This window comes from Symphalangus syndactylus, chromosome 11 (assembly GCF_028878055.3).
Source record: "Symphalangus syndactylus isolate Jambi chromosome 11, NHGRI_mSymSyn1-v2.1_pri, whole genome shotgun sequence".
Lineage (NCBI taxonomy): Eukaryota > Metazoa > Chordata > Mammalia > Primates > Hylobatidae > Symphalangus > Symphalangus syndactylus.
In genome coordinates, this window is record NC_072433.2 from 26563328 (window position 1) to 26586999 (window position 23672).

General features: G+C 55.7%; 4 protein-coding genes across 13 annotated transcripts in view; 3 read left to right on the top strand and 1 right to left on the bottom strand.

Annotated features, from left to right (window-relative positions):
• Positions 1–104: 104 nt before the first annotated feature.
• Positions 105–22138, top strand: LOC134731296 (uncharacterized). The gene is made up of 4 exons (XM_063611789.1): positions 105–154; positions 15418–15546; positions 16156–16257; positions 20469–22138. Exons 1-4 carry the CDS (start codon positions 149–151, stop codon positions 21171–21173), a joined length of 942 nt encoding a protein of 313 aa, XP_063467859.1. The 5' UTR covers positions 105–148; the 3' UTR covers positions 21174–22138.
• On the top strand, positions 2693–8462 carry TRADD (TNFRSF1A associated via death domain). Of its 4 annotated transcripts, none has more exons than XM_055298599.2 (5): positions 2693–2779; positions 5957–6115; positions 6978–7255; positions 7338–7533; positions 7670–8462. In XM_055298599.2, exons 2-5 carry the CDS (start codon positions 5965–5967, stop codon positions 7978–7980), a joined length of 936 nt encoding a protein of 311 aa, XP_055154574.1. In that variant the 5' UTR covers positions 2693–2779; positions 5957–5964; the 3' UTR covers positions 7981–8462. The 4 variants fall into 4 exon arrangements, with proteins under 4 accessions (XP_055154574.1, XP_055154573.1, XP_055154569.1 ...); XM_055298594.2 differs by having other exon boundaries at positions 2751–2792; XM_055298598.2 differs by lacking the exon at positions 5957–6115 and having other exon boundaries at positions 2702–2779.
• B3GNT9 (UDP-GlcNAc:betaGal beta-1,3-N-acetylglucosaminyltransferase 9) lies at positions 11587–14666 on the top strand. Its single transcript, XM_055298574.2, has 2 exons — positions 11587–11913; positions 12108–14666. The coding sequence occupies exon 2, from the start codon at positions 12287–12289 to the stop codon at positions 13493–13495; it is 1209 nt and encodes a 402-aa protein (XP_055154549.1). The 5' UTR covers positions 11587–11913; positions 12108–12286; the 3' UTR covers positions 13496–14666.
• PHAF1 (phagosome assembly factor 1) overlaps positions 14228–23672 on the bottom strand; it is a 36847-nt gene continuing 27402 nt past the window's right edge. For all 7 annotated transcript variants that reach the window (XM_055298575.2, XM_063611782.1, XM_055298578.2 and 4 more), the window contains 8 exons: positions 22612–22745; positions 22133–22216; positions 18383–18465; positions 17882–17925; positions 17340–17383; positions 17131–17189; positions 16423–16495; positions 14228–15727 (listed from right to left, as the gene is read on the bottom strand). In XM_055298575.2, coding sequence (XP_055154550.1) covers positions 15641–15727; positions 16423–16495; positions 17131–17189; positions 17340–17383; positions 17882–17925; positions 18383–18465; positions 22133–22216; positions 22612–22745 — 608 coding nt within the window. In that variant the 3' untranslated portion in view covers positions 14228–15640. The remainder of the gene's footprint in view (positions 15728–16422; positions 16496–17130; positions 17190–17339; positions 17384–17881; positions 17926–18382; positions 18466–22132; positions 22217–22611; positions 22746–23672) is intronic.

The window sequence follows — 23672 nt, forward strand, 5'->3', positions numbered from 1 at the left end:
TTTTAGGAACTGGGCTTTCTCAGCTGTCTCTAAGGAGTCTTGGCGTGGCCTCCGGACTGCTAGGTTCGAATTCTGCCTCTGCCATTCCCTAGCTGAGTGACCCGTGAGAAGTGATTAAGTCTCTCTGCCTCAGTTTCCTATCTGGGCAATGGAGGTAATGATAATACCTATCTACCACACAAGGTTTTCATAAGGATTAAATTAGTTAATATATGTAAGGCACTTAAAAACAATGGTTGGTATATACTAGGCAGTCAATACATGTCAGTAATTATTATTATTATTATTTTGAGATAAAGTGTCACTCTGTCGCCAAGCTGGAGTGCATTGGCGCGATCTCAGCTCACTGCAACCTCTGCCTCCCGGGTTCAAGCGACTCTCGTGCCTCAGCCTCCCGAGTAGCTAGAATTATAGGCGCCCACCACTACGCCCGGCTAGTTTTTGTATTTTAGTAGGGACAGGGTTTCAGCATGTTGGCCAGGCTGGTCTCAAACTCCTGACCTCAGGTGATCCACCCGCCTCGGCCTACCAAAGTGCTGGGATTACAGGCATGAGCCACCGCGCCCGGCCAGCAATTATTTTTTAATATGGGAGAGTCAACCTGAATATCTACCTAGCCCACGACTCCACGGAGAAGGTGAGTGGGCGGTGGGGAGGGGAGTGTGGAGGAGCAGGCTCACCTGATTTTTGTGTCGTGCCACACGGCACTGCAGGTAGCAGCGGCGGCCCAGGCCCTGCAGACCCTGGCGGCGGCAGCACGGTCTCTCAGGGGCAGGTGGCGGAAGATGAGTGCCAGCACCTCCTCTGGCAGTCCCTCTCCAGGCTCGGCCATGGCCCAGATCCGGCTGGGGTGGGAGGATCCGCCACTCCCAATAGCTCCGGCCTGGAAAGAGAGGGACGTCTCTGAGCTCAGGAAGGCGCAAAGTGTTGCAGGAAGACCGAGCTTAGGTGTACAAATGCTTGTGGCCTAAGGAACTGAGGGCCTCTCAGACAGCGTGGGGCATCAGATAACCCCGAAACTTGTTCACAAAGCAGATTTCACCGCCTCACCTACTAAATCAGGCTCTCTGGAAAGGGTAAGGCCCAGGAATCTGCATTTCAACAAGCCTCCGTGACTCCACAGGTTCCACGTTGAGAACTCCCCTCCCACTTTTTTTTTTTTTTTTGAGACAGGGTCTCGCTCTTTACCCAGGCTGGAGTGCAGTGGCGCAATCACAACTCACTGCACCCTCAGTCTCCCGGGCTCAAGCAATCCTCCCACCTCAGCCTCCCGAGTAGCTCGGACTACAGGGGCACGCCACCACGCCTGGCTAATTTTTGTAATTTTATTGCAGAGACGAGGTCTCGCTTTGTTGCCCAGACTGACCTCGAACTCCTAGGCTCAAGCGATCGGCCCGCCTCGGCCTCCCAAAGTGCTGGGATTACGGGCATGAGCCACTGCGCCCGGCCTGAGAAACCCCATCTTAATCCCGCCGGTTAGTAGAAAGTGACTACAGGGTTAATAAGGCGGGAGCGTTAATGTAGGCTTTTCTTTGTCAGGGACCATGAGCCAATCAGGAAGTGCGGCGTGGGCGGGGCAAAGCTGGATCCGCCCCTGGAGGGGAGGCTCCTTCCCCGCCTCCACCTCGCGGGGGAAATGTCCCGGGTGCTCCCGAAGACAGTCCCACTGGATGAAAAAAAACTTGGGTCTCTTGGACCTGATGGTTCTGGCGCCTGAGGGGCTCAGGATTAAAGTTCCGACCCCTGAGCAGCCCTGGCTCCCACTGGGCAATTTGGGTTCGGCTGAAACTCCGCAGACCCACTCTGGAGCGCAGCCTTTAGAGGGGGATGGGTTATTGGAAAGTGTGCGTCCTCTTTGAAGTTGCCAATCTTGTTTGTTTGTTTGTTTTTGTTTTGTTTTGTTTTGAGACGGAATCTAGCTGTGTCGCCCAGGCTGGAGTGCAGTGGCGAGATCTCGGCTCACTGCAACCTCCGCCTCGCGGGTTCAAGCGATTCTCCTGCCTCAGCCTCCCGAGTAGCTGGTACTACAGGCGCGCGCCACCTCGCCCGGCTAATTTTTGTATTTTTAGTAGAGACGGGGTTTCACCATATTGGCCAGGCTGCTCTTGAACTCCTGACCTCAGGTGATCCACCTGCCTCGGCCTCCCAAAGTGCTAGGATTACAGGCGTGAGCCACCGTGCCCGGCCGCCAATCTTGTTTTAAGGTTCTTGAAGTTTGCGTACACAAGGCTTCACACTACTCGCCAGTTAATGTTCCCATATCTTCCGAGCTAACAGTTTCTCCTGGAATTTGTGCCACGTGTTTCCTGGGGCTTCAGATACGTTCGGCCAGGCTTGTACCTGGGACCCATGGGCACTCTGTTTTGAGTGCTCACTGGTAGCAGCGATCTTGAAGCCGGATCCCCAGGGGTACTAGAAAATTCTGGTCTCCAGGGGGCGCCCCCTTGATCTACCGAAGTCTGGCAGCTCTAGCTCTTACGAGCCCCCCGCCTCGTAAGAATCGCAAACCCCCAAAGTCCCGGTCTTCCTGCCGTCTAACCTTGGGCGCTGGTGTCTTACCTGCTCAACGGACCAGATGGGCTTTACCCGGGGCAGAGGACTGGCAGCAGAGGACAGCGGGCGGGAAGCAGCCACGGGGAGCCCGCGGGGCGGGACGCGCGGGCGGACGGGGCGGCTCAGGCTAGGGCACCGCCCCAGCGCCTCCGCGCACACCCGGAAGCGGCGCGAGTAGAGCGGAGCCTGGAGGGCGTGGGAACCCAGGCCCCGCCGAGGCGGCCAGGTTAGTGCAGCAGGTGGGTGGGTGGGCTCCCCGGTGCGGGCGGGAGAGGAGGTGGATCTTGGCTCCGAAACGTGGGCGCGGCGCAAATGTCACCGGCGGCTGCTCCAGCCAGCTGGTGGCGGCGGCCTATTGAGCTGTTCCCGTGGGAGGCGGGGGGCGGTACGGAATTTGGCCCCCCGCAGGCTCCTCGTCCCTGCCAGCACTTTCGAGGGGCAGTAGGGCCCTGCAGGAGAGAGGGCGGGGGAGGAGGGGCTGGTTCTGAATACTTCCTTGAGCGGAGACCCCTCTGCCCACCCCAACCGATCGCACGTGCGAAACTCCAGCTTGAGGGTGGGCTAGTGGGAGCCTGGGAAGCTCCCCTCAAGCGCTCGGGAGCTGCGTAGCTGAGTAGGGGGTGTGCCCGGCGGGTCGCAAGGAGTCACAGGCTTTCAGTTCTGGGCCACGCCCACAGACTGTCTCTGTCCACCCAGCGAGAGGTGGGTCTGCCCCCGGGACTGTTAGGTGTTCAGGGGGCACCGTGCGTGGCTCGTCCCTGGAAACAGGCGCAGACTTTGTTAGGTCGGTACCCAAGCGCCCCACAGTCTCCGGCCACCAAACTTTCTCAGTACCCAGCCTGGAAGCCTCAGCCCCGCCCAAAAAGGGACGACTCCGGGTGGGTGGGGCGCGGGGCTTCCCAAGGAGGGGCTTCTGTGAAAGAACACGTAAGAATAGCTGACAATCGGCGGATGCGAAACTAGGGCCCTGGCCTCTTTACCCTGTTAACTCGACCTCCAGCCTGGCTCACCTTCCCCATCTGCCTGGTACTAGTGAGGGTGAGAAAGCATCCCCAGTCTCCAGGTTCCCAGTACTCCCCACCTCCCCCCCCCCCCGACCCCCACGGACCTGATGGGCAGACACTGGTCCCGTTCGGTCCCCACTTCCACCCCTTGGGGTGGGACCACAACCAAGTCAAGCACTCCCAAGTCAAGGGGCTAGGAAGACATGAAAGAGGGAACGTTTCCAGGGGAAGTTCCCACTCTCTTCTACTCCCCAGGCCACTTTCGAAGGACTCCCCCCTTATCTCACCTCAGTGGCTGGCTCCCTATCATGGACCCACTTGTCACCTGCAGTTTCCTGTTTTTTTCTTGTTTTGCTTTTAAAGAAAACAAATTTATTTTGCTCTTTTAATACAAAGAAAATGTGTCTACTTCACATAAAGCAGAAAATATTGCTAAATACAAAGAAAGTAAAAATCACCCACAATCCTTCCCCACCCCCACCTACCTTCCTCCATCCTGCCCAGAGATAAACAAAATGCAAACTTCCTGTTACTATCCAGACTGTGGTTTGGCGTAAGTACACAAGTATTAAAATGTTTTCTATGAAAAGATTAGGAGGCCGGGTGTGGTGCCTCACACTTGTAATCCCAGCACTTTGGGAAGCTGAGGTGGGCAGATTGCTTGAGCCCAGGAGTTTGAGACCAGCCTGGGCAACATGGTGAAACTCCATCTCTACTAAAAATACAAAAACTAGCCAGGCATGGCAGCGTGTGCCTAAAGTCCCAGCTACTTGAAAGGTTGAGGTGAGAGGATTGCTTGAGCTGGGAAGGTCAAGGCTGCAGTGAGCTGTGATAGTGCCACTGCACTCCAGCCTGGGTGACAGAGCAAGACCCTGTCTCAAAAACAAGATAATTTAAAAAACAAAAGTCGAGAGTAGTGCCTTACTCCTGTAATCCCAGCACTTTGGGAGGCCAGGGCAGGAGGATAGCTTCCTGTTCCTCATGTAAACAGATGGCAGCTGGGCCACCCCATCTGTCCTGCCCCATAGCTAACACTCAACACTCCTCCTAGCCCACCATATATAAATCCTGATGACTGGAGAGTACAGGAGTGTGATTGATGGGGCAGGAGGTAGGGCCTTGAGCCCATGATTCTAGGAAAAGGGTGGGTAGGAAAAGGGTGAAGTGGGGAGAAAGAGGGAGGGCAGTTTCCTACTTGCTGTCTCATGGGGTAGTAACTGGGAGACCACTGAGCTGTGGGTCAGTGCAGTGATTCCTTGGCTGGGAATTTTGCCCCCGCTGGTCCAGGGCTAGGTTTTTGTCAGAAGATGGAGGAAGGAGATACTATACTAGCACCAAGGGGCCCTGGCTTTTTCTGGACAGGGAAGGAATAGAACGATTTGTGTTGGAAATGACTGCAGCCGAACTCCAAGGGCTTTATAACAAAAAGGAATTATTTAGCTCACAAAACTGAAAATCCAGTGTGCAATGGCTTCAGGGACGGCTGGATCCAGGGGCCTAGTACGGTTAGGAGTGCACTTCTCCATCTCTTGACTCTTTCTTTCTGTGTCAGCTTCATTCCCAGCCAGGCTCTTCCCAAGCAGTGCTAAAGGAGAGCTACCTCTTCCTTCCAGTTCAGCCCCAAGGGAAGGGAAAGTAGTGCCTCTTTCCTATTGGCTCAAACAGAGTTGCAGGGTTGATTCTCACGGGTCCAACTTAAGTCCTATACCCCGCCCTGAACTAATCACTGCAGAAATGTGAATGGAATTTGCAGATTGGTCAGGTCTGGTACACAAGCCCGACCTGGAACTAGGGAGTGGGACACAGGCACATGGATTGAGAAGAGGGAGGAGGGAAGTCCCCAAAGGTAAGTCAGGCTTGGGGAGAGAATCTGGGTAGATGCAAACTACAGGTGTCCTTCGAATTGAAGACAGGAGGTTTAGTCTTAGGCTGAGGTCCTCCAGAGATGCTGGGCTCAAGTCTACTCAGAAGGCAAGGCCAGGATATGGGTCTGGTTGGCTTTGGGGCATGGGCACCATCCTGAATGAAGATGTCGCTTGTCTGCATTGGTAAGAGAGACACACAGGCCTGAGGAGGAAGCAGAGAAGCCCCACTGCAGGATCTGCCTCTGCTCCCCTCCACTGTGACCCTAGGCTCTTTCTCCAAGAAGGCAGTGGAGGGACAGTCCTCACTGTAAGCCTGGGGTGGGTGGGACTCTGTACAGAGCCAGGAGCTCAAGGGGCTTCCTGTGAGATGGTGAACTCCTGTCCCAAGTATACCAACCAGTGGTGGGGACAACTGAACCATGTGGGACTTGAGGCTACTGTGGTGGGGACAGCTGAACCACGTGGGGCTGGATAGTTGTCTCCAGGGTGGAGGGAGGGGGGATGAACTGGATACCTGACTGTCTGCATCTCCAGGAGGTGAGATGGCAGCTGGGCAAAATGGGCACGAAGAGTGGGTGGGCAGCGCATACCTGTTTGTGGAGTCCTCGCTGGACAAGGTGGTCCTGTCGGATGCCTACGCGCACCCCCAGCAGAAGGTGGCAGTGTACAGGGCTCTGCAGGCTGCCTTGGCAGGTGCGTGGGTGGGTGGGCATGTGGAGAGGAAGGGGTGGCCTGGAGCATTTTGTGGGTGGGTGTGGGCTTAGCCACCTTTAAGAAGAAGATTTGGGGTGGGAGGAGCAAGACGGAGGACCCCTGGCTGTGCAGACTCTCTTCTCTGCTTGTGGCATGACCTTGAGGGTAGGCGTGTGTTCTCGAGTCTGTGTATGATTTACCAATTTGTGCACTAACGTCCCTTGCTCGATCCCCGCCCCCCTCCACCAGCCGGCTCACTCCTTTCTACTAATTGTGGACGTCTGTCTCCTCTTTTCCTCTCTTACTGCAGCACTCCTTGCTCAAGACCCCTCCCCAGTACCTACTCTTCCAGGCCCCTCTTTCCCATCTCAGGGCAGAGGCCACAGGAGGCTGAAGCGGGTTGGGGGATCTGTGATCTGTTCGTGGCCTCAGAGCAGCGAGAGCCCCTCTTCTTCCCGAGCAGTGGGAGCCGTGCTTGGTGGAGGCCGAAGACCTGAGACCTCCCGCCCTCCTCTGCCCTGCTGGCCGCCTACCCAGACGGCTTGTTTGCCCAGGGCACACGCCCCCTTTTCTGTGCTTGGAAGTCCCTCTCTTTTGCCGGCCCTCATTTGGGGCGTGAGAGCGGGGGCCAGGTGGCACCCAGTCTGTCTTGGGGTGCTCCCTGTGACAGGTCCTGGTCTTCTTTCTGGGTTGTTGCTGTTTGTATCCCAATTTTGCTTCCCAGCTGGGTACTCTGGGGTAACTGCACCCTAGGTCAGGGGATGGGACGCAGGGCTTCACCACGGGCTTCGCCCCTCCTCCGGCCGCTTGGAGAACGGCCGAGCTTGGGGACCGCCCGGCGTCTGACCGCCCGCCTCCGCAGAGAGCGGCGGGAGCCCGGACGTGCTGCAGATGCTGAAGATCCACTGCAGCGACCCGCAGCTGATCGTGCAGCTGCGATTCTGCGGGCGGCAGCCCTGTGGCCGCTTCCTCCGCGCCTACCGCGAGGGGGCGCTGCGCGCCGCGCTGCAGAGGAGCCTGGCGGCCGCGCTCGCCCAGCGCTCTGTGCCGCTGCAACTGGAGCTGCGCGCCGGCGCCGAGCGGCTGGACGCTTTGCTGGCGGACGAGGAGCGCTGTTTGAGTTGCATCCTAGCCCAGCAGGTGCGGCCGGGCTGGGGTCAGGATGGGGTAGGGCGGGGATCCGTGGCTAAGTCCCCCGTGACGGCACGTTCCATTCCCCTAGCCCGACCGGCTCCGGGATGAAGAACTGGCTGAGCTGGAGGATGCGCTGCGAAATCTGAAGTGCGGCTCGGGGGCCCAGGGTAGCGACGGGGAGGTCGCTTCGGCCCCCTTGCAGCCCCCAGTGCCCTCTCTGTCGGAAGCGAAGCCGCCGCCGCCGCCACCTGCCCAGACTTTTCTGTTCCAGGGTCAGCCTGTAGGTGAGGCGCAGGCGGAGAGGCAGGGTCACCAGCAGGTTGGAGTCTGGGGAGGGGCAGGGGTCGTTGCAAGGTGGGGATGGGTGGGACCGGCGCTGGGGGTCCCCGCCCTCACCCCGCTTCCCCACTCCCTCCGCAGTGAACCGGCCACTGAGCCTGCAGGACCAACAGACGTTCGCGCGCTCCGTGGGCCTCAAATGGCGCAAGGTGGGGCGCTCACTGCAGCGGGGCTGCCGGGCGCTGCGGGACCCGGCGCTGGACTCGCTGGCCTACGAGTACGAGCGCGAGGGACTGTACGAGCAGGCCTTCCAGCTGCTGCGGCGCTTCGTGCAGGCCGAGGGCCGCCGCGCCACGCTGCAGCGCCTGGTGGAGGCACTCGAGGAGAACGAGCTCACCAGCCTGGCAGAGGACTTGCTGGGCCTGACCGATCCCAATGGCGGCCTGGCCTAGACCTGGGGTGCAGCCAGCTTTTGGAGAACCTGGATGGCCTTAGGGTTCCTTCTGCTGCTATTGCTGAACCCCTGTCCATCCACGGGACCCTGAAACCGCACTTGGCCTATCTGCTGGACCTGCTGGGGCAGAGTTGATTGCCTTCCCCAGGAGCCAGAGCAGCACCCACCGAGCCCGCTGGGGGTGCATCATTGGGGATTCTGCCTCAGGTACTTTGATAGAATGTGGGGCGCGGGGGGGACCTGCTTTGGAGATCAGCCTCACCTTCTCCCACCCCAGAAGCGGGGCTCACAGCCAGCCCTTACAGTTTCACTGATGAAGCACCTTAACCTTTGGTATCCTGGACTTCATCCTGGGTGCTGCAGATACTGCAGTGAAGTAAAACACGAATCAATCTTGCCTGCCCCCAGCTCACACTCAGCGTGGGACCTCAAATGTTAAGCAATGATAATAAAGTATAACACGGTTTTTGATGTGAGAAATACAAGTAGTAGTTAGTGGCTTACACCTGTAATTCCAACAATTTGAGAGACAGAGATAGGAGGATTGCTTGAGCTCAGGAGTTTGAGACCAGCCTGGGTAGTCCCAGCCACTTACGAGGCTGAGGGTAGGAGGATCCCTGGAGCATGGAAGGTTGAGGCTGCAGTGAGATGTGACTGAGCCACTGCACTCCAGCCTGGGTGACAGAGTTAGACCCTGTCTCAAAAAAAAAAAAAAAGAGAAGTTGTGGAGGATGGAGGAAGGGGCCTAACCTGGGCAGGGGACAGGGGGTAGGCTTCCTGGAGGAGATGAGTGTGAGTAGGCATAGGGGTGGGCTATCGAGAGAAGGGCAGCGTTCGGGGCACTGACAGTCTCAGGCAAGGGCTTGAGGAAGGTGAGAGAGAGGGACGTTAGAAGGACAGTTAAAAGTGGCTGGATCTGTGGTTTGGTGGATTTGCTAAGACCTGGAGCTGAGGCTGATCATGTGGTGGGATCTGATAAGCCATTTTACAGGGTGTGGGTTTTTCAATGAGGCCAGTAGGAAGCCTTTGAAGGGTTTCAGGAGTTAAGACTGGGAGGTGTTTTGTTTTGTTTTTTGTTTTGTTTTGTTTTCAGATGGAGCTTCACTCTTATTGCCCAGGCTGGAGTGTAATGGCACGTTCTTGGCTCACTGCAATCTCCACCTCCTGGGTTCAAGCAATTCTCCTGCTTCAGCCTCCCAAGTAGCTGGGATTACAGGCGCCCACCACCATGCCCAGCTAATTTTGTATTTTTAGTAGAGACGGGGTTTCTCCATGTTGGTCAGGCTGGTCTCAAACTCCTGACCTCAGGTGATCCACCCACCTCGGTCTCCCAAAGTGCTGGGATTACAGGCATGTGCAACCGCACCTGGCCAAGACTGGGAGGTTGATGAGGATGGGGGTGGGGGAAATGGTGGCCCCAGGCTGGGGCAGTAGCAGCAGAGATGGAGGGAAGGGGATGACCACCAAAGAGCTGTGTGGGTGGAAGAGTAACAGGCCTGGTGACACTGGGTGAGGAATGGCTGAGAGAGGGCCCCAAGTTTCTGCCTTTGCCAGCTGGATGGCGGGTAGGACTGCCTGCTGGGATAGGGCCCCGGGGGAAATGAAGTGCTTGCTCTGTTTGGGACAAGTTGAGCATGATGTTCCTGCAGGGTATCCGGGGAGAGAGTATGAGGGCAGCTGGGTCTGTAGTTCTGAGTTCAGGATGAGGGTTCAATCTAAAGATTGATGAATAGACAGGTGGGAGTGGGTGGGGTGGCCCCAGGGGATGTCCTGAAGGACACCAACCACAATGGGAACAGCCAAAGAGGAAGGAGGAAAACCAGGAGATTTGGAAACCAGGGGATTACCCACCCGCTATAATGCAGTGAGTAGTCAAGACTGAGGAGCGTCTGTTGGACTCAGTTAAAAGGAGCTTACCAGGCAGGGGTCTTTCTGAGTCTTGGTGGAGGCAGCCCAAAGCTTTATCACAGGAAGGAATGGGAGGTGAGGCTGCGGAGAAAACTGGAGCAGAGGACTCCCGATTACTTTGTGACCGAAAAGAATGCGGCTCAGAGTGGAGAGTTGGCTTTTTTTTTTTTTTTTTTTTTGGACAGAGTCTCACTCTGTCGCCAGGTTAAAGTGCAATGGCACGATCTCGGCTCATTGCAGCCTTCATCTCCCGGGTTCAAGTGATTTTCCTGCCTCAGCCTCCCAAGTACCTGGGATTACAGGCACGTGCCACCACACCTGGCTAATTTTTGTATTTTTAGTAGAGACAGGGTTTTGCCATGTTGGCCAGGTTGGTCTCAAACTGCTGGCCTCAAGTGATCCACCTGCCTTGGCCTCCCAAAGTGTTGGGATTACAGGGGTAAGCCACCACGACTGGCCCTTTTTTTTTTTTTTTTTTTTGAGACAGTCTCACTCTGTTGCCCAGGATGGAGTGCAGTGGTGTGTTCTTGGCTCACTGCAACCTCCACCTTCCAGGTTCAAGCAATTCTCCTGCCTCAGCCCTTTGAGTAGCTGGGATTACAGGCGCCCACCACCATGCCTGGCTAATTTTTGTATTTTTAGTAGAGATGGGGGTTTCACCACGTTGGCCAGGCTGGTCTCGACTTCCTGACCTCAAGTGATCCACCCACCTCAGCCTCCCAAAGTGTTGAGGTTACAGGAGTAAGCCACTGCACCCAGCCAGAGAGTTGGCTTTTTAAGATTGAACGTTGGTGGGAAGAAGCCATCAGGAGCAGATCTAGCCCTCGGACAGAGGATGGGGCTGGGTTCTTACAGACTGGTGGAGGCTGTCTATTCCAGGCTCCACCACATGGGCTGGGACCAAAAAAGAGAGCGCTGGCAGCTGAGCTGGGTAAGGACTTAGCTCTCCATTGCAGAGCACCTCTGTCCACCTGGATCCCAGAGCAATCCCTTAGCCAAGGCCTCTGCCAGGAGTCTTCCCAAGCTGTCCCCATCCCTGCCAGCCCAGTCTGACCTGCCAGCCCAGTCTGACCTGCAGCGGCACAGTCCTGATCATTTCTACCTGCAGTAGGCTATGCTGGGGACCAGGGGACTCAGAACTGCACCTGGCTTGGGCTCAGGTCCATTAGCCCCCGGGGAGACAGGCTGAAGTGCTTGCCTGTGAAATTAAAGTAGACTGGGTTGGCCCGCTGTTCTGTATCCCAGTGGATGGATGAGCGGAGCAAGGACAGATAAAATAATCCTGGACTGAATTTCAGAAGACCTGGGGGCAGAGCTTTCTGGCCCTTGGATCCTGGGCAAATCACTTAACTCCCCGAGGAGCCCCCAGTGTCCCCATCTGGGCATGAATGAGAGCTGCTGGCAGGGTTGCCCTGAGGATTGGGTGGGCTGCCTTGTTTGTCCCGTGCGTGTGTTTACGGGGGGTGGGGAGTATGGCAGAACCAGGAGTAAGAAGACAGCCATGTGTCTCAGGGGCAGCGTATGCACCCCGCCTGATGGAATCAGGGCTGCTGAGGAGAGGCCCGCCCGGGATAGTGGCCAGGTTCATGCGCATTTGGAACCGGCCTGCTCAGGGGCTCCTAGCAGCCCAGGCTCCGCCCCACTCCGGAGACGCGGGAGTGGGGAGTGGAGAGTTGGGAGAGCTAACCAGAGGAATTGATGCTTCTTCCCAATCCCCGGAAAGGCGTATTTGGGGTGTGAGCACCCAGACCAGCCCTTCCCAGAGGGACTGACCGTGAGGAGGCTCCCTCTCAGGGATTAGTCCCCACTCGGAGGCCGGAGTGCTCCTGGCGCGCCGGGGCGGAGCTGAGCTCCAGATGTCCGGGCGCGTACAGCTGGAGGGTCACGTGGCACGGCCACCGGTTCCCCCCCTTCCTGCCAACGCTGCATTTGGCTCGGGCCCGGTCCATGGCGGCCCCTGGGACCCTGCGCTGAGCCCCGGAGGCCAGGGCGTCCGGGGCTGCGCCACTTCCGAGGGCCGAGCGTGAGTGTCGGGACTCCAGGGCCCGACGTTGAGGGGATGGCAGGGGTGGAAGGGATTCGGTCTCAGCGCGAGGGAGGCGGGCGCGGGAGGGGCCGAGGCTCCCTGTCACCCTGCCTGGCCCTGGGTCGCAGTCCTGGGCCGGAACTGAGGCGGCGGGGGAGTTGGCTACATGGGTGAATTTCTTGTCCCTTCAGGCTGCCCGTCCCGGCGGTGCGACACGGCCGGGAGGAGAACAACGCAAGGGGCTCAACCGTCGGTCGCTGGAGCCCCCCGGGGGTGGCCTCCCGCCCCCCATCTGGGGAGGGCGGGGCTCGCTGCCCCCTGCCGCCGACTGCGACCCTTACAGGGGAGGGAGGGCTCAGGCCGCGCGGAGATGAGGAGGAGGCTGCGCCTACGCAGGGACGCGTCGCTCACGCTGCTCCTCGGCGCCTCCCTGGGCCTCCTATTCTATGCGCAGCGCGACGGCGCGGCCCCGACGACGAGCGCGCCGCGAGCGCGAGGGAGGGCGGCGCCGAGGCCCACCCCCAGGCCCCGCGCGTTCCAGTTATCCGACGCGGGTGCAGCCCCGCCGGCCTACGAAGGGGACACACCGGCGCCGCCCACGCCTACGGGACCCTTTGACTTCGCCCGCTATTTGCGCGCCAAGGACCAGCGGCGGTTTCCACTGCTCATTAACCAGCCGCACAAGTGCCGCGGCGACGGCGCACCTGGTGGCCGCCCGGACCTGCTTATTGCTGTCAAGTCGGTGGCAGAGGACTTCGAGCGGCGCCAAGCCGTGCGCCAGACGTGGGGCTCGGAGGGTCGCATGCAGGGGGCGCTGGTGCGCCGCGTATTCTTGCTGGGCGTGCCCAGGGGCGCAGGCTCGGGCGGGGCCGACGAAGTGGGGGAGGGCGCGCAAACCCGCTGGCGCGCCCTGCTGCGGGCCGAGAGCCTTGCGTATGCGGACATCCTGCTCTGGGCCTTCGACGACACCTTTTTTAACCTAACGCTCAAGGAGATCCACTTTCTAGCCTGGGCCTCAGCTTTCTGCCCCGACGTGCGCTTCGTTTTTAAGGGCGACGCAGATGTGTTCGTGAACGTGGGGAATCTCCTGGAGTTCCTGGCACCTCGGGATCCGGCGCAAGACCTGCTTGCTGGTGACGTAATTGTGCAGGCGCGGCCCATCCGCACGCGGGCTAGCAAGTACTACATCCCCGAGGCCGTGTACGGCCTGCCCGCGTATCCGGCCTACGCGGGCGGCGGTGGCTTTGTGCTTTCCGGGGCTACGCTGCACCGCCTGGCTGGCGCCTGTGCGCAGGTCGAGCTCTTCCCCATCGACGACGTCTTTCTGGGCATGTGTCTGCAGCGCCTGCGGCTCACGCCCGAGCCTCACCCTGCTTTTCGCACCTTTGGCATCTCCCAGCCTTCAGCCGCGCCGCATCTGAGTACCTTCGACCCCTGCTTTTACCGCGAGCTGGTTGTAGTGCACGGGCTCTCAGCCGCTGACATCTGGCTTATGTGGCGCCTGCTGCACGGGCCGCATGGGCCAGCCTGTGCGCATCCACAGCCTGTCGCAGCAGGCCCCTTCCAATGGGATTCCTAGCTGCCCGCTACAGCCCCAAGCTCCTAACTCAGACGCAGGATGGAGCCGGTTTCCCAAATTATTGCCGTGTATGTGGTTCTTCCCTGATCACCAGGTGCCTGTCTCCACAGGATCCCAGGGGATGGGGGTTAAGCTTGGCTCCTGGTGGTCCGCCCTGCTGGAACCAGTTGAAACTCGTGTAATGGTGATCCTTTGAGCGAGCCAAGGCTGGGTGGTAGATAACCATCTCTTGTCCAACAGGTCCCAGAGCAGTGGACATGTCTGGTCCTCCTAGTAGCACAGAGGTGTGTGCTGGTGGGGTGGCAGGGACTCATGGAATCCTACCACACTGCTGGATTTGGAACCCCTAGGCTGACGCGGACGCATGCAGAGGCTCTCAAGGCCAGGCCCCACAGGGAGGTGGAGGGGCTCCGGCCGCCACAGCCTTCATGAACCTGGCAGGCACTCTGCCACAGCTCATCTGAAAACAGACATTATGCCTCCCACAACCTCTCCTGGGCCCAGGTGTGGCCAAGCACCAGGGATGGAGCAACACATAAGGGACAAATGAGTGCACGGTCCTACCTAGTCTTTCCCCACCTCCTGAACCCACACAACAATGCCAGTCTTCCACTGGAGGCTGTATCCCCTCAGAGAAGCCAAGGAATGTCTTCCCCTGATACGCCACCACTATTAATTTCCCCATATGCTTCAACCACCCCCTTGCTCAAAAAACCAATACCCACACTTATCTTAGTACAAACATCCCAGCAACAGCACATGGCAGGCCATTGCTGAGGGCACAGGTGCTTTATTGGAGAGGGGATGTGAGCAGGGGATAAGGAAGGTTCCCCCATTCCAGGAGGATGGGAACAGTCCTGGCTGCCCCTGACAGTGGGGATATGCAAGGGGCTCTGGCCAGGCCACAGTCCAAATGGGAAGACACCAGTCAGTCACAAAGTCATGGGAGCGCCACACAAACCTGGCTATAAGGCCCAGGAACCATATAGGAGCCTGAGACAGGTCCCCTGCACATTCATCATTAAACTATACAGGATGAGGCTGTACATGAGTTAATTACAAAAGAGTCATATTTACAAAAATCTGTACACACATTTGAAAAACTCACAAAATTGTCATCTATGTATCACAAGTTGCTAGACCAAAATATTAAAAATGGGATAAAATTATACATTTCTCTTCTCAATTCTTTTCAAAAGGATTAATATTTTTAAAGCACATATATGCTACTTTCCATTAGCAAGACCCATGAAGGGACTGAGCAGCCCAGGCTTCCTTGAGCCCCCAGAGGCTTTGAGCCATGAAATGGCCCAGCCAGGGGCCAGTGCCCAGGGTTGGGGCAGGGAGCCAGCCCACAGTGCAGAACAGAATGCTGTAACACAACAAAAGCAGGAAGATGTCTTTGGCTAAAACTTTGGCATTAAATAAAAGAGGCAAACAGGATGGAAACATGCAGCCCTGCCAGCCAGGTTGGGGCAGAGCAGGGGCACAGGCAGTCTTGAAAGCTGACTCCAACAGGGGTGAGAACCAGGCCTGGGCACGTACCTGGATGGTAGAAAGCTGTGTTTCAACCAGTTTGGTGTGCCTAGGCAGGGAGTGCGTGCAAGAAAGGGACAGGGAAGGGCAGGTGGGCCACCCTGGCCACAGCCAGCTCATCAAGTAACTAAAGTGGATGTAGTGCAAATGTCGCAACCAAGTACTATGGACACGCTACCTGCTTGCCTTAAGGGTCATGTGGCAATGTGGGGCCAAAGGCAGGACCTTGTCCTTATCCTGGGTGCCTGTGTCCTCAGTCACAGAAAGAGCCCCAAGTCTTCCCAATGTGCATGGGACAAGGGTTGACGTGTCCTGCCTCCTTGCTTGTTAGTTGAGAGCTCCTGGGTCCAGGAATCAAGGCTCAAACTTTGTGCTTCTCTTTGCAGTCTGTGTCCCTTGCTGGCACCAGCAGGCCAAGGATGGACAGAGGAATATCTGGGCCTCTCAGCCCATGGCAGAGCACCCAGCCTGAGCCCAACCTCAGAACATCGCAACAGCCCTTCAACACTGGCCAGGTGTCCAAGAAAACCCACAGGGTGGTACAGAGGCCCACTGAGCAGGATGTGATGCACAGTTCCACGGGACAGAGAGGCATGGGTGGTGATGTCCCTAGGGGAGCTCTGCTGTTCTCAGGTGGCTACCAGGCCTAGGGGGGCCATACAGGGTCACCGAGGCAATGTGGTTGTTCTGCATGACCTGGTGTGAGAAGAGGACAGTGGGTCAAGGGGGGAGGGGTAGAGGGATGTAGGCAGATCCCGTGCACGAAGGCTGGAGGTTGTGTGACATACCTGCACCTAAGGGCTGGGTTTCCCGACTCCTCAACCTCCCCTGGTTCATGCTAAGGGCCCCCCTCTGCCTGAGATCTGCCTGTTTCTCAATGGTTATACACAGCCTTTACCACGGCCATGTGTCCAGTTCTTCTGGAACTGTTAAGTGTCTGCTGGAGATACTGCATCCACAGGGAAAACAAGGGCAGCTCGCTGTTCTCCCAAGTCAGTGGGGCCTCCAGAGCCACTCACTCCCCTACAATGCATTCGTTCACATGCCACTGGAGGGCCCCCAACACCCTCAGCTGGGCCCCACTTGCCCTGTGGTTCCCTTCCCTGCTATAATCATGTTTTCAGATAGAAACTTGGGATCCGTTACCTACCATCTTGTTGGATACAGACCGCTGCTTCGGCCTCTGTGACCCCAGATTTCTCAACATCATTTCTGAACCTTCACTGGTAAGTGTGGGGAGGCCGGGTATGCAGCAGACACGGTTGCTGAAGAAGGATGAATCTGCCCACTATGGCAGTGAGGCCCTCCCCAATTTCCCTCCATCATTCACCTGGCCCTACCATGACCAGCAACCCCCCAGGCAGTTTATTTCTAGGGCTTCCACAGCTTACCTCAAAGATCATTCGCTGAAGACCAAAGCAGAATGTGGAACCAAATGGGTTGGTGTTGTTTGGGGAGGAAGACCTGAGGCCAGAGAATTCAGAATTAGAGAGGCAGACAGAGGCCACGGCCTTGAAGCAAGGGATCCAGTGTTTTCTGGGGTATGGGATACTGGCCAGTAGTCTCTCATGGCTGTGAGTGTATGTCTGTTTCCCACACAGGCCTGCAAGGTCCTAGGGGTAGGGATGGCCTCACTCAACTCAGAATGATACATACAGAGCCCAACAGGGCAAAAAAGTTACTGTGGTACTGGACTAGGGTGGTGAGGAGTCAAGAGGGCCCTCTCGAGTGAGAGAATCTCAGGCAGCATGGCAACCAGGAATGGGGCTGTGGACTTCAGCAGGCAGCAGCTTTGATGGGAAAAAGCCTAGGCCAGCCAGCCAAGCCCCTTATTGAATAACTAAGGGTGAGAAGGCCCCCATACCTGGAGGTAGGGTTGGGAGTGGGGAGCTACCCCTGGGGATATTCTCTCTATCACAGGTGAACACACAGACCAGTTGACTCAGTCCTAATGTGCAGAGTGGGGCAGGAAGTATGCTTGTGGCAATACCAGAAACTTCTGTAATTTTTAAGCAACATCCACTGTGCCAGGCCTCCCTCGGCTTTCTGGGCTCTGAAGAGTCAGCTGGGGTGGCCAGGGACATCAAACTCCCACTCACCTGTGCAGGACAACAGGCTTCTCCACAGGGTGGCCCAGGAGCTCCTGGATGTTGTCCCACTGCAAGAGGGATAGATGGGAGCAGGGGTTAGTAGGGACATGAACATTCCTGTGACCAATGGCTGGCCTAGAGGACACGGCCCCATACTGCCTGCAGGCTCATGTCCACCTCATTCTCAGGCTGTGCCAGGTAGGAAGATAGGTGCTCACCTTGCTGTAGGTCGTGCATGTTTCTGTCTGACCATCTGCGTTTTCTGAAAAGAGAAGACAGCGGGGCAGATTGGTAGCTGGCCCAGCCTACCTGTGGCCCCAGCCCTAGGTAGGATCCAGACCTGGTGTCCCTTTGCACTGGGGTTGGAGTACATGGGGAGGATTAACAGGCTGTTTTGGAGTTCCAGGGTGGAAGAGGATGGAGGGGTGAAGGGAGGTCAGTCAGGTGTGAGCTACACCAATTGGCAGTGGGTGGCAGGCAACAAGGATGGGCTGTGGGCCACTGGATGATCATCTGTAGATAAGAAACTCTCCCCTCCAGAGGCCAGCAATCCCACAGTCATAGGAAAAGGCCTCAAGGGCCTCTAGGAGACTCAGACCAAGAACACTGCAGTCCCCAGAACAATGAGCCCACCCCAGAGGAAGTGAGGCCATGGGCAGAGGCTCCACACACCCAACCACTGCTTCGATCTTTCTCCCTTCTCACAGTGGAAAACAGACTCTAAAACCCCTCCCTTACCCTGAGAGCTTTCACTACTCACCTTTCTTTATGGCTAGTGGGATCTTGAACTCACAGCGATGATAACTAGAGAGAAGGCAGATGGGTAAAGGCTGGGCCTCCTAGAAGGCCTGGCCACTCCCATATTCCAACCCCACACCCCAGGAGAAACAGAACCAAACACACCTGCCCAAAGCTCTGGCTCTGAGCCCCTGACAGTGTTCACTGGGGGAGGCCAGATTTAGGCACGGAAGTCGAACAGAAAAGATCCTGGCCCTGGGTTCTGGAGAGCCTATTACCTTGGATAAGACATCAAGCTTTCTGAACCTATTTCCCTATTTGTAAAATGGGTTCAAACAGAGAGATGTAAGGCATTGGACCCTGTGCCAGGAACACAGCAAGCACTCAGGAAATTCACTTCCCATGAAACAGCAAGAATTCAGGTGTAGATAAATTAGTGAACACCCAAAGCCACAAGCTCTTTCCTGGGGTTTTCAGCCCAAAACTCACTTCACAGAGGGGAGGTACAGACAGATGTACTCACATGTTGAAATTATAATGCCCAGGGTAATTGGTGTGTAGAACAAACTTCTTCACTTTGTGTGTATTCGCATCAAAGAGGATGTCCTGGGATAGAAAACAAGGGTACTCAAGGAAGGAAAGTTACTGAGGCAGGGTAGAAGCCTTTCCAAAGGCATGTCCAACTTCGGACATCCACTGCACTCCACAGCGAGAATGCCTGCAGGCATTACCTTTCTTCCAGGGGACAGGCCAACCAGCTTTTAGACATTTTCCTTCTTTTTTCTTTTTTGAGATGGAGTCTCACTCTGTCACGGAGGCTGGAGTGCAGTGACACTGTGTCAGCTCACTGCAACCTCCGTCTCCTGGGTTCAAGCAATTCTCCTGCCTCAGCCTCCCGAGTAGGTGGGATTACAGGCACCCACCACCACGCCTGGCTTTTTAAAATTTTTTTTATTTATTTATTTTTTTAGTAAAGGCAGGGTTTCACCATGTTGGCCAGGCTGGTCTCAAACTCCTGACCTCAGGTGATCTGCCCACCTTGGCCTCCCAAAGTGCTGGGATTACAGGTGTGAGCCACTGTGCCTGGCCCCATACCTTATCTTTTCTGTCACGTGTGTTACCTCTCAACACACTGTACTATCCATTTTAGCTCTTTGTCCTGCTAAATGGCTTTCTTCCCTCTGAATATAAGCTCCGTGAGGGCAGGGTTGTCCGTCTGTGTTCTTCACTGCTGTATCCATAACTCTTAGAGTAATGCCTGGCACACAGTAGGTACTCAATAAAGATTAATTGAATAAAGGTGCTTTACAAACTTTCAAGGCAGGTTCCTCTTTAGAGATGAGGAAACCAAGGCCCCAGGAGGTCAGTAAGTCACCTAGCATGGTGCCCAGATGGTAAGCAGCAGAACCAAGAGAATCCGAGGATGCAGACTCAGGACTTTGGGAGGCCAAGGCAGGAGGATTCCTTGAGTTGAGAATACAGGTGCACACCACTATGCCCGGCTAATTTGTGTAATTACTATTAGTGGAGATGGTGGTTTCACCATATTGGTCAGGCTGGTCTCGAACTCCTGACCTCAGGTGATCCACCCACCTTGGCCTCCCAAAGTGCTGGGATTACAGGTGTGAGCCACCATGCCAGCCAAGTCACCTGGTTCTTGAGAGGCTCAAGGCCACTTGACTATTCTGAATTCCATGATCCATCAGACCCTCCTGGCTTCCATTACACCCTCTGTGGGAGTCAGCAACCCCAGGAACTGAAGTTTCAGCCTGACCTCTTTCTAGGACTTGGACCTGGATTTGATGTCACCCAGTGAATACTTCCCTCCTATCCCCTACCCTTCCCAGCTTCATATCCATCCAGCTGCTTGGGCCCATGACCTCAGGGTCACCTCTGACTCTACCCCCATACCCACAGCCAACTAAGTCCTACTGAGGCCAGTCCATTCTCTCCATCTTCCCTGTCACCTATTGATGGCAGCAATGGCCCATCTGGAGTGGCCGCTGCAAGGCTGCCGACTGGAGCAGAAGAAGTGTGGCTGGGACCTCTGTTTTCCCACAGAACTATGCAGAGCCTGTGGGAACTGGGAACAGGTGAGAGCCCTGGCCTCTACTAAGTTGGCAGGGCAGGAGTCCATGCTCCTGGGTGTAGCTGCAGCCTCCCAACTGCAGCTCCAGACCCTGGCATCCCTGCACTCTCAGGGGCCCAGAAGGCCCCTTGCCCCGGCAGGCTTGAAAGTGCCTGCTCCCACTCCCTAGCCTCTCCCCACTCCCGGTGCCTGCTCTGGGGAGGAGCAAAGTTGTGGTTGAGCGCAGGCACTGTCATGACCTGGTTGGGAGTGCACACGCTCAGGGCAGCACTGACATGCTAGCCCCCTTGCCGCCTCAGCATGAACAGCATGGGCACCATGGATGGCATGTAGGAAGCAGAAGGGCTCCTAGGCGGAAAGGGCTGGGTCCCAGGTGAAACCCCACCTTCAAGCCAGGGATGGCCTGAGGCCTGGGAGCCAGGCTGCCAGCTCTGGGTAGTCTGTGGGTGGAGTGAGAATTTATGGTGCTTTTTCCGGGCCTGCTCATGGACCAATCGGCATGCACTTCCTCCCTTCTGAGCCCATAAAGACCCCGGATTCAGCCAGACTTGGACAGACGTCAATACTACCAACTGTGGGAAGGAGCTACCCACTTCAGGTCTCCTTCACTCCTCAGGATGACCTGCCTACAGAAAGAAGCTACCCACTATGGGTCTTCTTTCTGCTGAGAGCTGGACACTCGTCAGGACGACCTGCCTGCAGAAAGGACCCACTATGGGTCTCCTCTGAACTGTTCTGTTGCTCAATAAAGCTCTTCTCCTTTTTGCTCACCCTCCAGCTGTCTGCATACCTCATTCTTCCTGGCCACAGGACAAGAACTTGGGACCCACCAAATGGTGGGACTGAAAGAGGTATAACACAAATAGGGCTGAAATGCCCTGCCCTACTTTCCACATTGCGGGTGACAAGGAGAGAAGAGCTGCAGCCCTTCAGGAAGCCCAGACCTAGGAGCTCCCCGACACCCCAGACACCCTGTTTGGGGCTCTGTGGTTCTTGGTGTCTCCAAGCTTCCGGATGCCACCACGTTCTCCTTGTCCAGATATGGGTGCCCACAATGGAAGCCACTTGCGGTACATGTGATCTAGCCTCACCCTTACATGGAGCTGGTGCCTATGCTGGCGCCTGGAGCTGCCTGCCCCACCACAGCAGTCAGCATGCCTGGCTGGGCACAGTGGCCGGAGGCCACATTCACTCGCTCACACATCCCTTGCTGCTCCATGCCTGACTTGCCCTTGGGAGGCATGGGATCCAGGCTGGTAGCGTGAGCCAAGCGCAGCCTGCCAGGCTGAGTGAGCAGAATGAGCCCAGCGGGACCAAGCAAAAACTGGGGCAAAGGCGCCACCGGCCACACTGGAAAAGTGACACCCTAAGGTTCTCGAGATACCATCATCACTGGCTCTTGAACCAGAGGTGCAGCTGCAACAGCACTGTTCCCTCCTGCCGCCATCCTACTCTCAGGAGTTCACAACCCGACAGCAGCTCCCCTACTACTCTTGGCTCCTGTGTTTGGTCTTTCCCACTTAGGCAGACTCAGTCTCTCCTCACTCCCTCTCTGGAATCTACTGTTTGCTGCCTCAGGACCTCAGACCCTAGAAGGCTCAAAGGTTACAAGACCCATGGTCCAGGCCAGCCCGGCCTCTGAGATGTTTCCTGCTGAAACACTGTTTATACAATAATTTCTCATGTCTGCAACTCACCCACCAGCCGGACTGTCCGCACTGGCCAGCTACCAGCTATATCCAGCTCCCTGGGTCCAGAGCACAGGGCTACAGCAATGCCTCTGGGGTGGTCCTCTAAAAATCTACAAGCACACCCCACTGTCTCCAATCCTTTTCAGTCTCCATTTCGTGACTCAAGAAGAGGGTCCTATGCTTTACAAAAGGGCAGTTATCCAAACAGCTTAATCTGAATAATTTCCAAGACCTCCATCTGTGGAACATGTTTCTCTCAGAAAAGAAGTCAACATGTACCAGGGAACCTAGTGTTCCTGAGCAATCCTGGTTGCAGGAAAGGTCTACTTTGGAGTACCAGAGCCTATGCAAAACAACCCTGGGCAAAGCCGGCTGGGACTAGGTTCCCCAATGCCCAGGTATGGTTCCAGCTGCATGTGGACACACAAATCTGCAAAGGTGCACTGCCCACCCCAATAGAAATGAAGGGCTTCTCTGAGGAATCACAACTTACCACTCCAAGAGTGAAGTAGTTAAAAAAGTAGTCATTGCACTTCGATGGAACTTGTTTATGAGGGGAAGGAGAATGAATTTTCATCTGTAGGGAAAAAATAACCATAAATTAAAATCCATCCCTCTAATAGTTCTGGATTAACTGAAAGTCTACAAATTGTGTTCCATGTGTAACATTAAGCTGTGGTAAAACCAAGAGTGTGGGGAGTCTCAGCTGCTGGTGCTGACCAGTCTAGGAGGAGAGGGGGCCAGCTGTCGTTGACTATGGACTGCCTTGGTCTCTAAGGAAAGGTAGGCACTATGGAGAGGGACAGAGTCAGGGTAATTGGACTACAGGGGTTAGAAAAGTTTTCAATTTACTTTACCATTAGCTTTAATTAGAACAAGTTCTATGGGAAAATAGCAAACAGTTTATACTCAATATTAAATTGGTGTTGATTAAAAAAAAGAGGGAGAGAGACTGCAACATAATTCCCCTACCTTGTCTTCTGATTTATAGAAGACTTTGTGTGGAGAGCCAAGCATGCTAAGAACATCTTGGCAGGAATCACCAAAATACACTGAACGTTCAAATACCCGCATCTTGGCATCTGCTAATAGGCCAGGTCCACAACCTGCAAAACACAAGAGAGAGAGGTTGTCAGGTTATGGTTAGGACCAGAGACCCTCTCTGGGAGCCCCAGAGAAGCTACTGGCTGCATGCTACATTATTAGGTCTGGCGAGGGGCAAGACTGCATGCAATCAGAAACATCAGGTCACCACGGCTTAAGACTGTACAAGAGATCACTGTCTATTCAAAATAATGCCAGGGACTTATTCAATCCCCCACATATGACATGAAGCTCTGGATACTTCATTCACTTATTCATTCACTATTTTATTGCCTACCATGGGCTAGGGCATTGTACTAGATGTTGAAGAAACAAAAGTGAACAAAAGCAGTGCAGTTTCTGGCCAGACGTGGTGGCTCATGCCTGTAATCCCAGCACTTTGGGAGGCCAAGGCGGATGGATCGTTTGAGCTCAGAGTTCGACACCAGCCTGGGCAACATGGTGATACTCCATCTCTACAAAAACATACAAAAATTAGCTGGGCATGGTGGTGGGTGTCTGTAGTCCCAGCTACTTGGAAGGGTGAGGTGGGAGGATCACTTGAGCCCGGGGGGCAGAGGTTGCAGTGAGCCAAGATCACACCACTGCACTCTAGCCTGGGTGACAGAGTGAGACAGTCTCAAAAAAAAAAGGCAATGCTGTTTTTTCCCCACAAGCTTATGTGTGCTGGAGAAGACTTTAATCAGATCATCACGCAACTATGGTAAGATGCAAGGATTTATGTTAAGAGGTACTTCTTGGCTGGGTGCGGTGGCTCTTGCCTATAATCCCAGCACTTTGGGAGGCCAAGCGGGGTAAATTGCTTGAGCTCAGGCGTTCAAGACCAGCCTGGGCAACATGGTGAAACCCTGGCTCTACAAAATATAATATAAAAATTAGCCAGGCGTGGTGGCACACTCCTGCAGTCCTAGCTACTTGGGAGGCTAAGG

Bases quoted from the DNA above. Each gene is read 5' to 3' on its own strand.
- B3GNT9 (XM_055298574.2), top strand. From the start codon at position 12,287: ATGAGGAGGAGGCTGCGCCTACGCAGGGACGCGTCGCTCACGCTGCTC.
- LOC134731296 (XM_063611789.1), top strand. The intron at 15,547-16,155 runs GTGTCCAAGAAA...TCATGTTTTCAG, and splicing joins AGCCCTTCAACACTGGCCAG to ATAGAAACTTGGGATCCGTT. The intron at 16,258-20,468 runs GTAAGTGTGGGG...CTCCCTTCTGAG, and splicing joins TCATTTCTGAACCTTCACTG to CCCATAAAGACCCCGGATTC.
- TRADD (XM_055298599.2), top strand. From the start codon at position 5,965: ATGGCAGCTGGGCAAAATGGGCACGAAGAGTGGGTGGGCAGCGCATAC. The intron at 7,256-7,337 runs GTGCGGCCGGGC...CCATTCCCCTAG, and splicing joins GTTGCATCCTAGCCCAGCAG to CCCGACCGGCTCCGGGATGA. The intron at 7,534-7,669 runs GTGAGGCGCAGG...CTCCCTCCGCAG, and splicing joins GTTCCAGGGTCAGCCTGTAG to TGAACCGGCCACTGAGCCTG.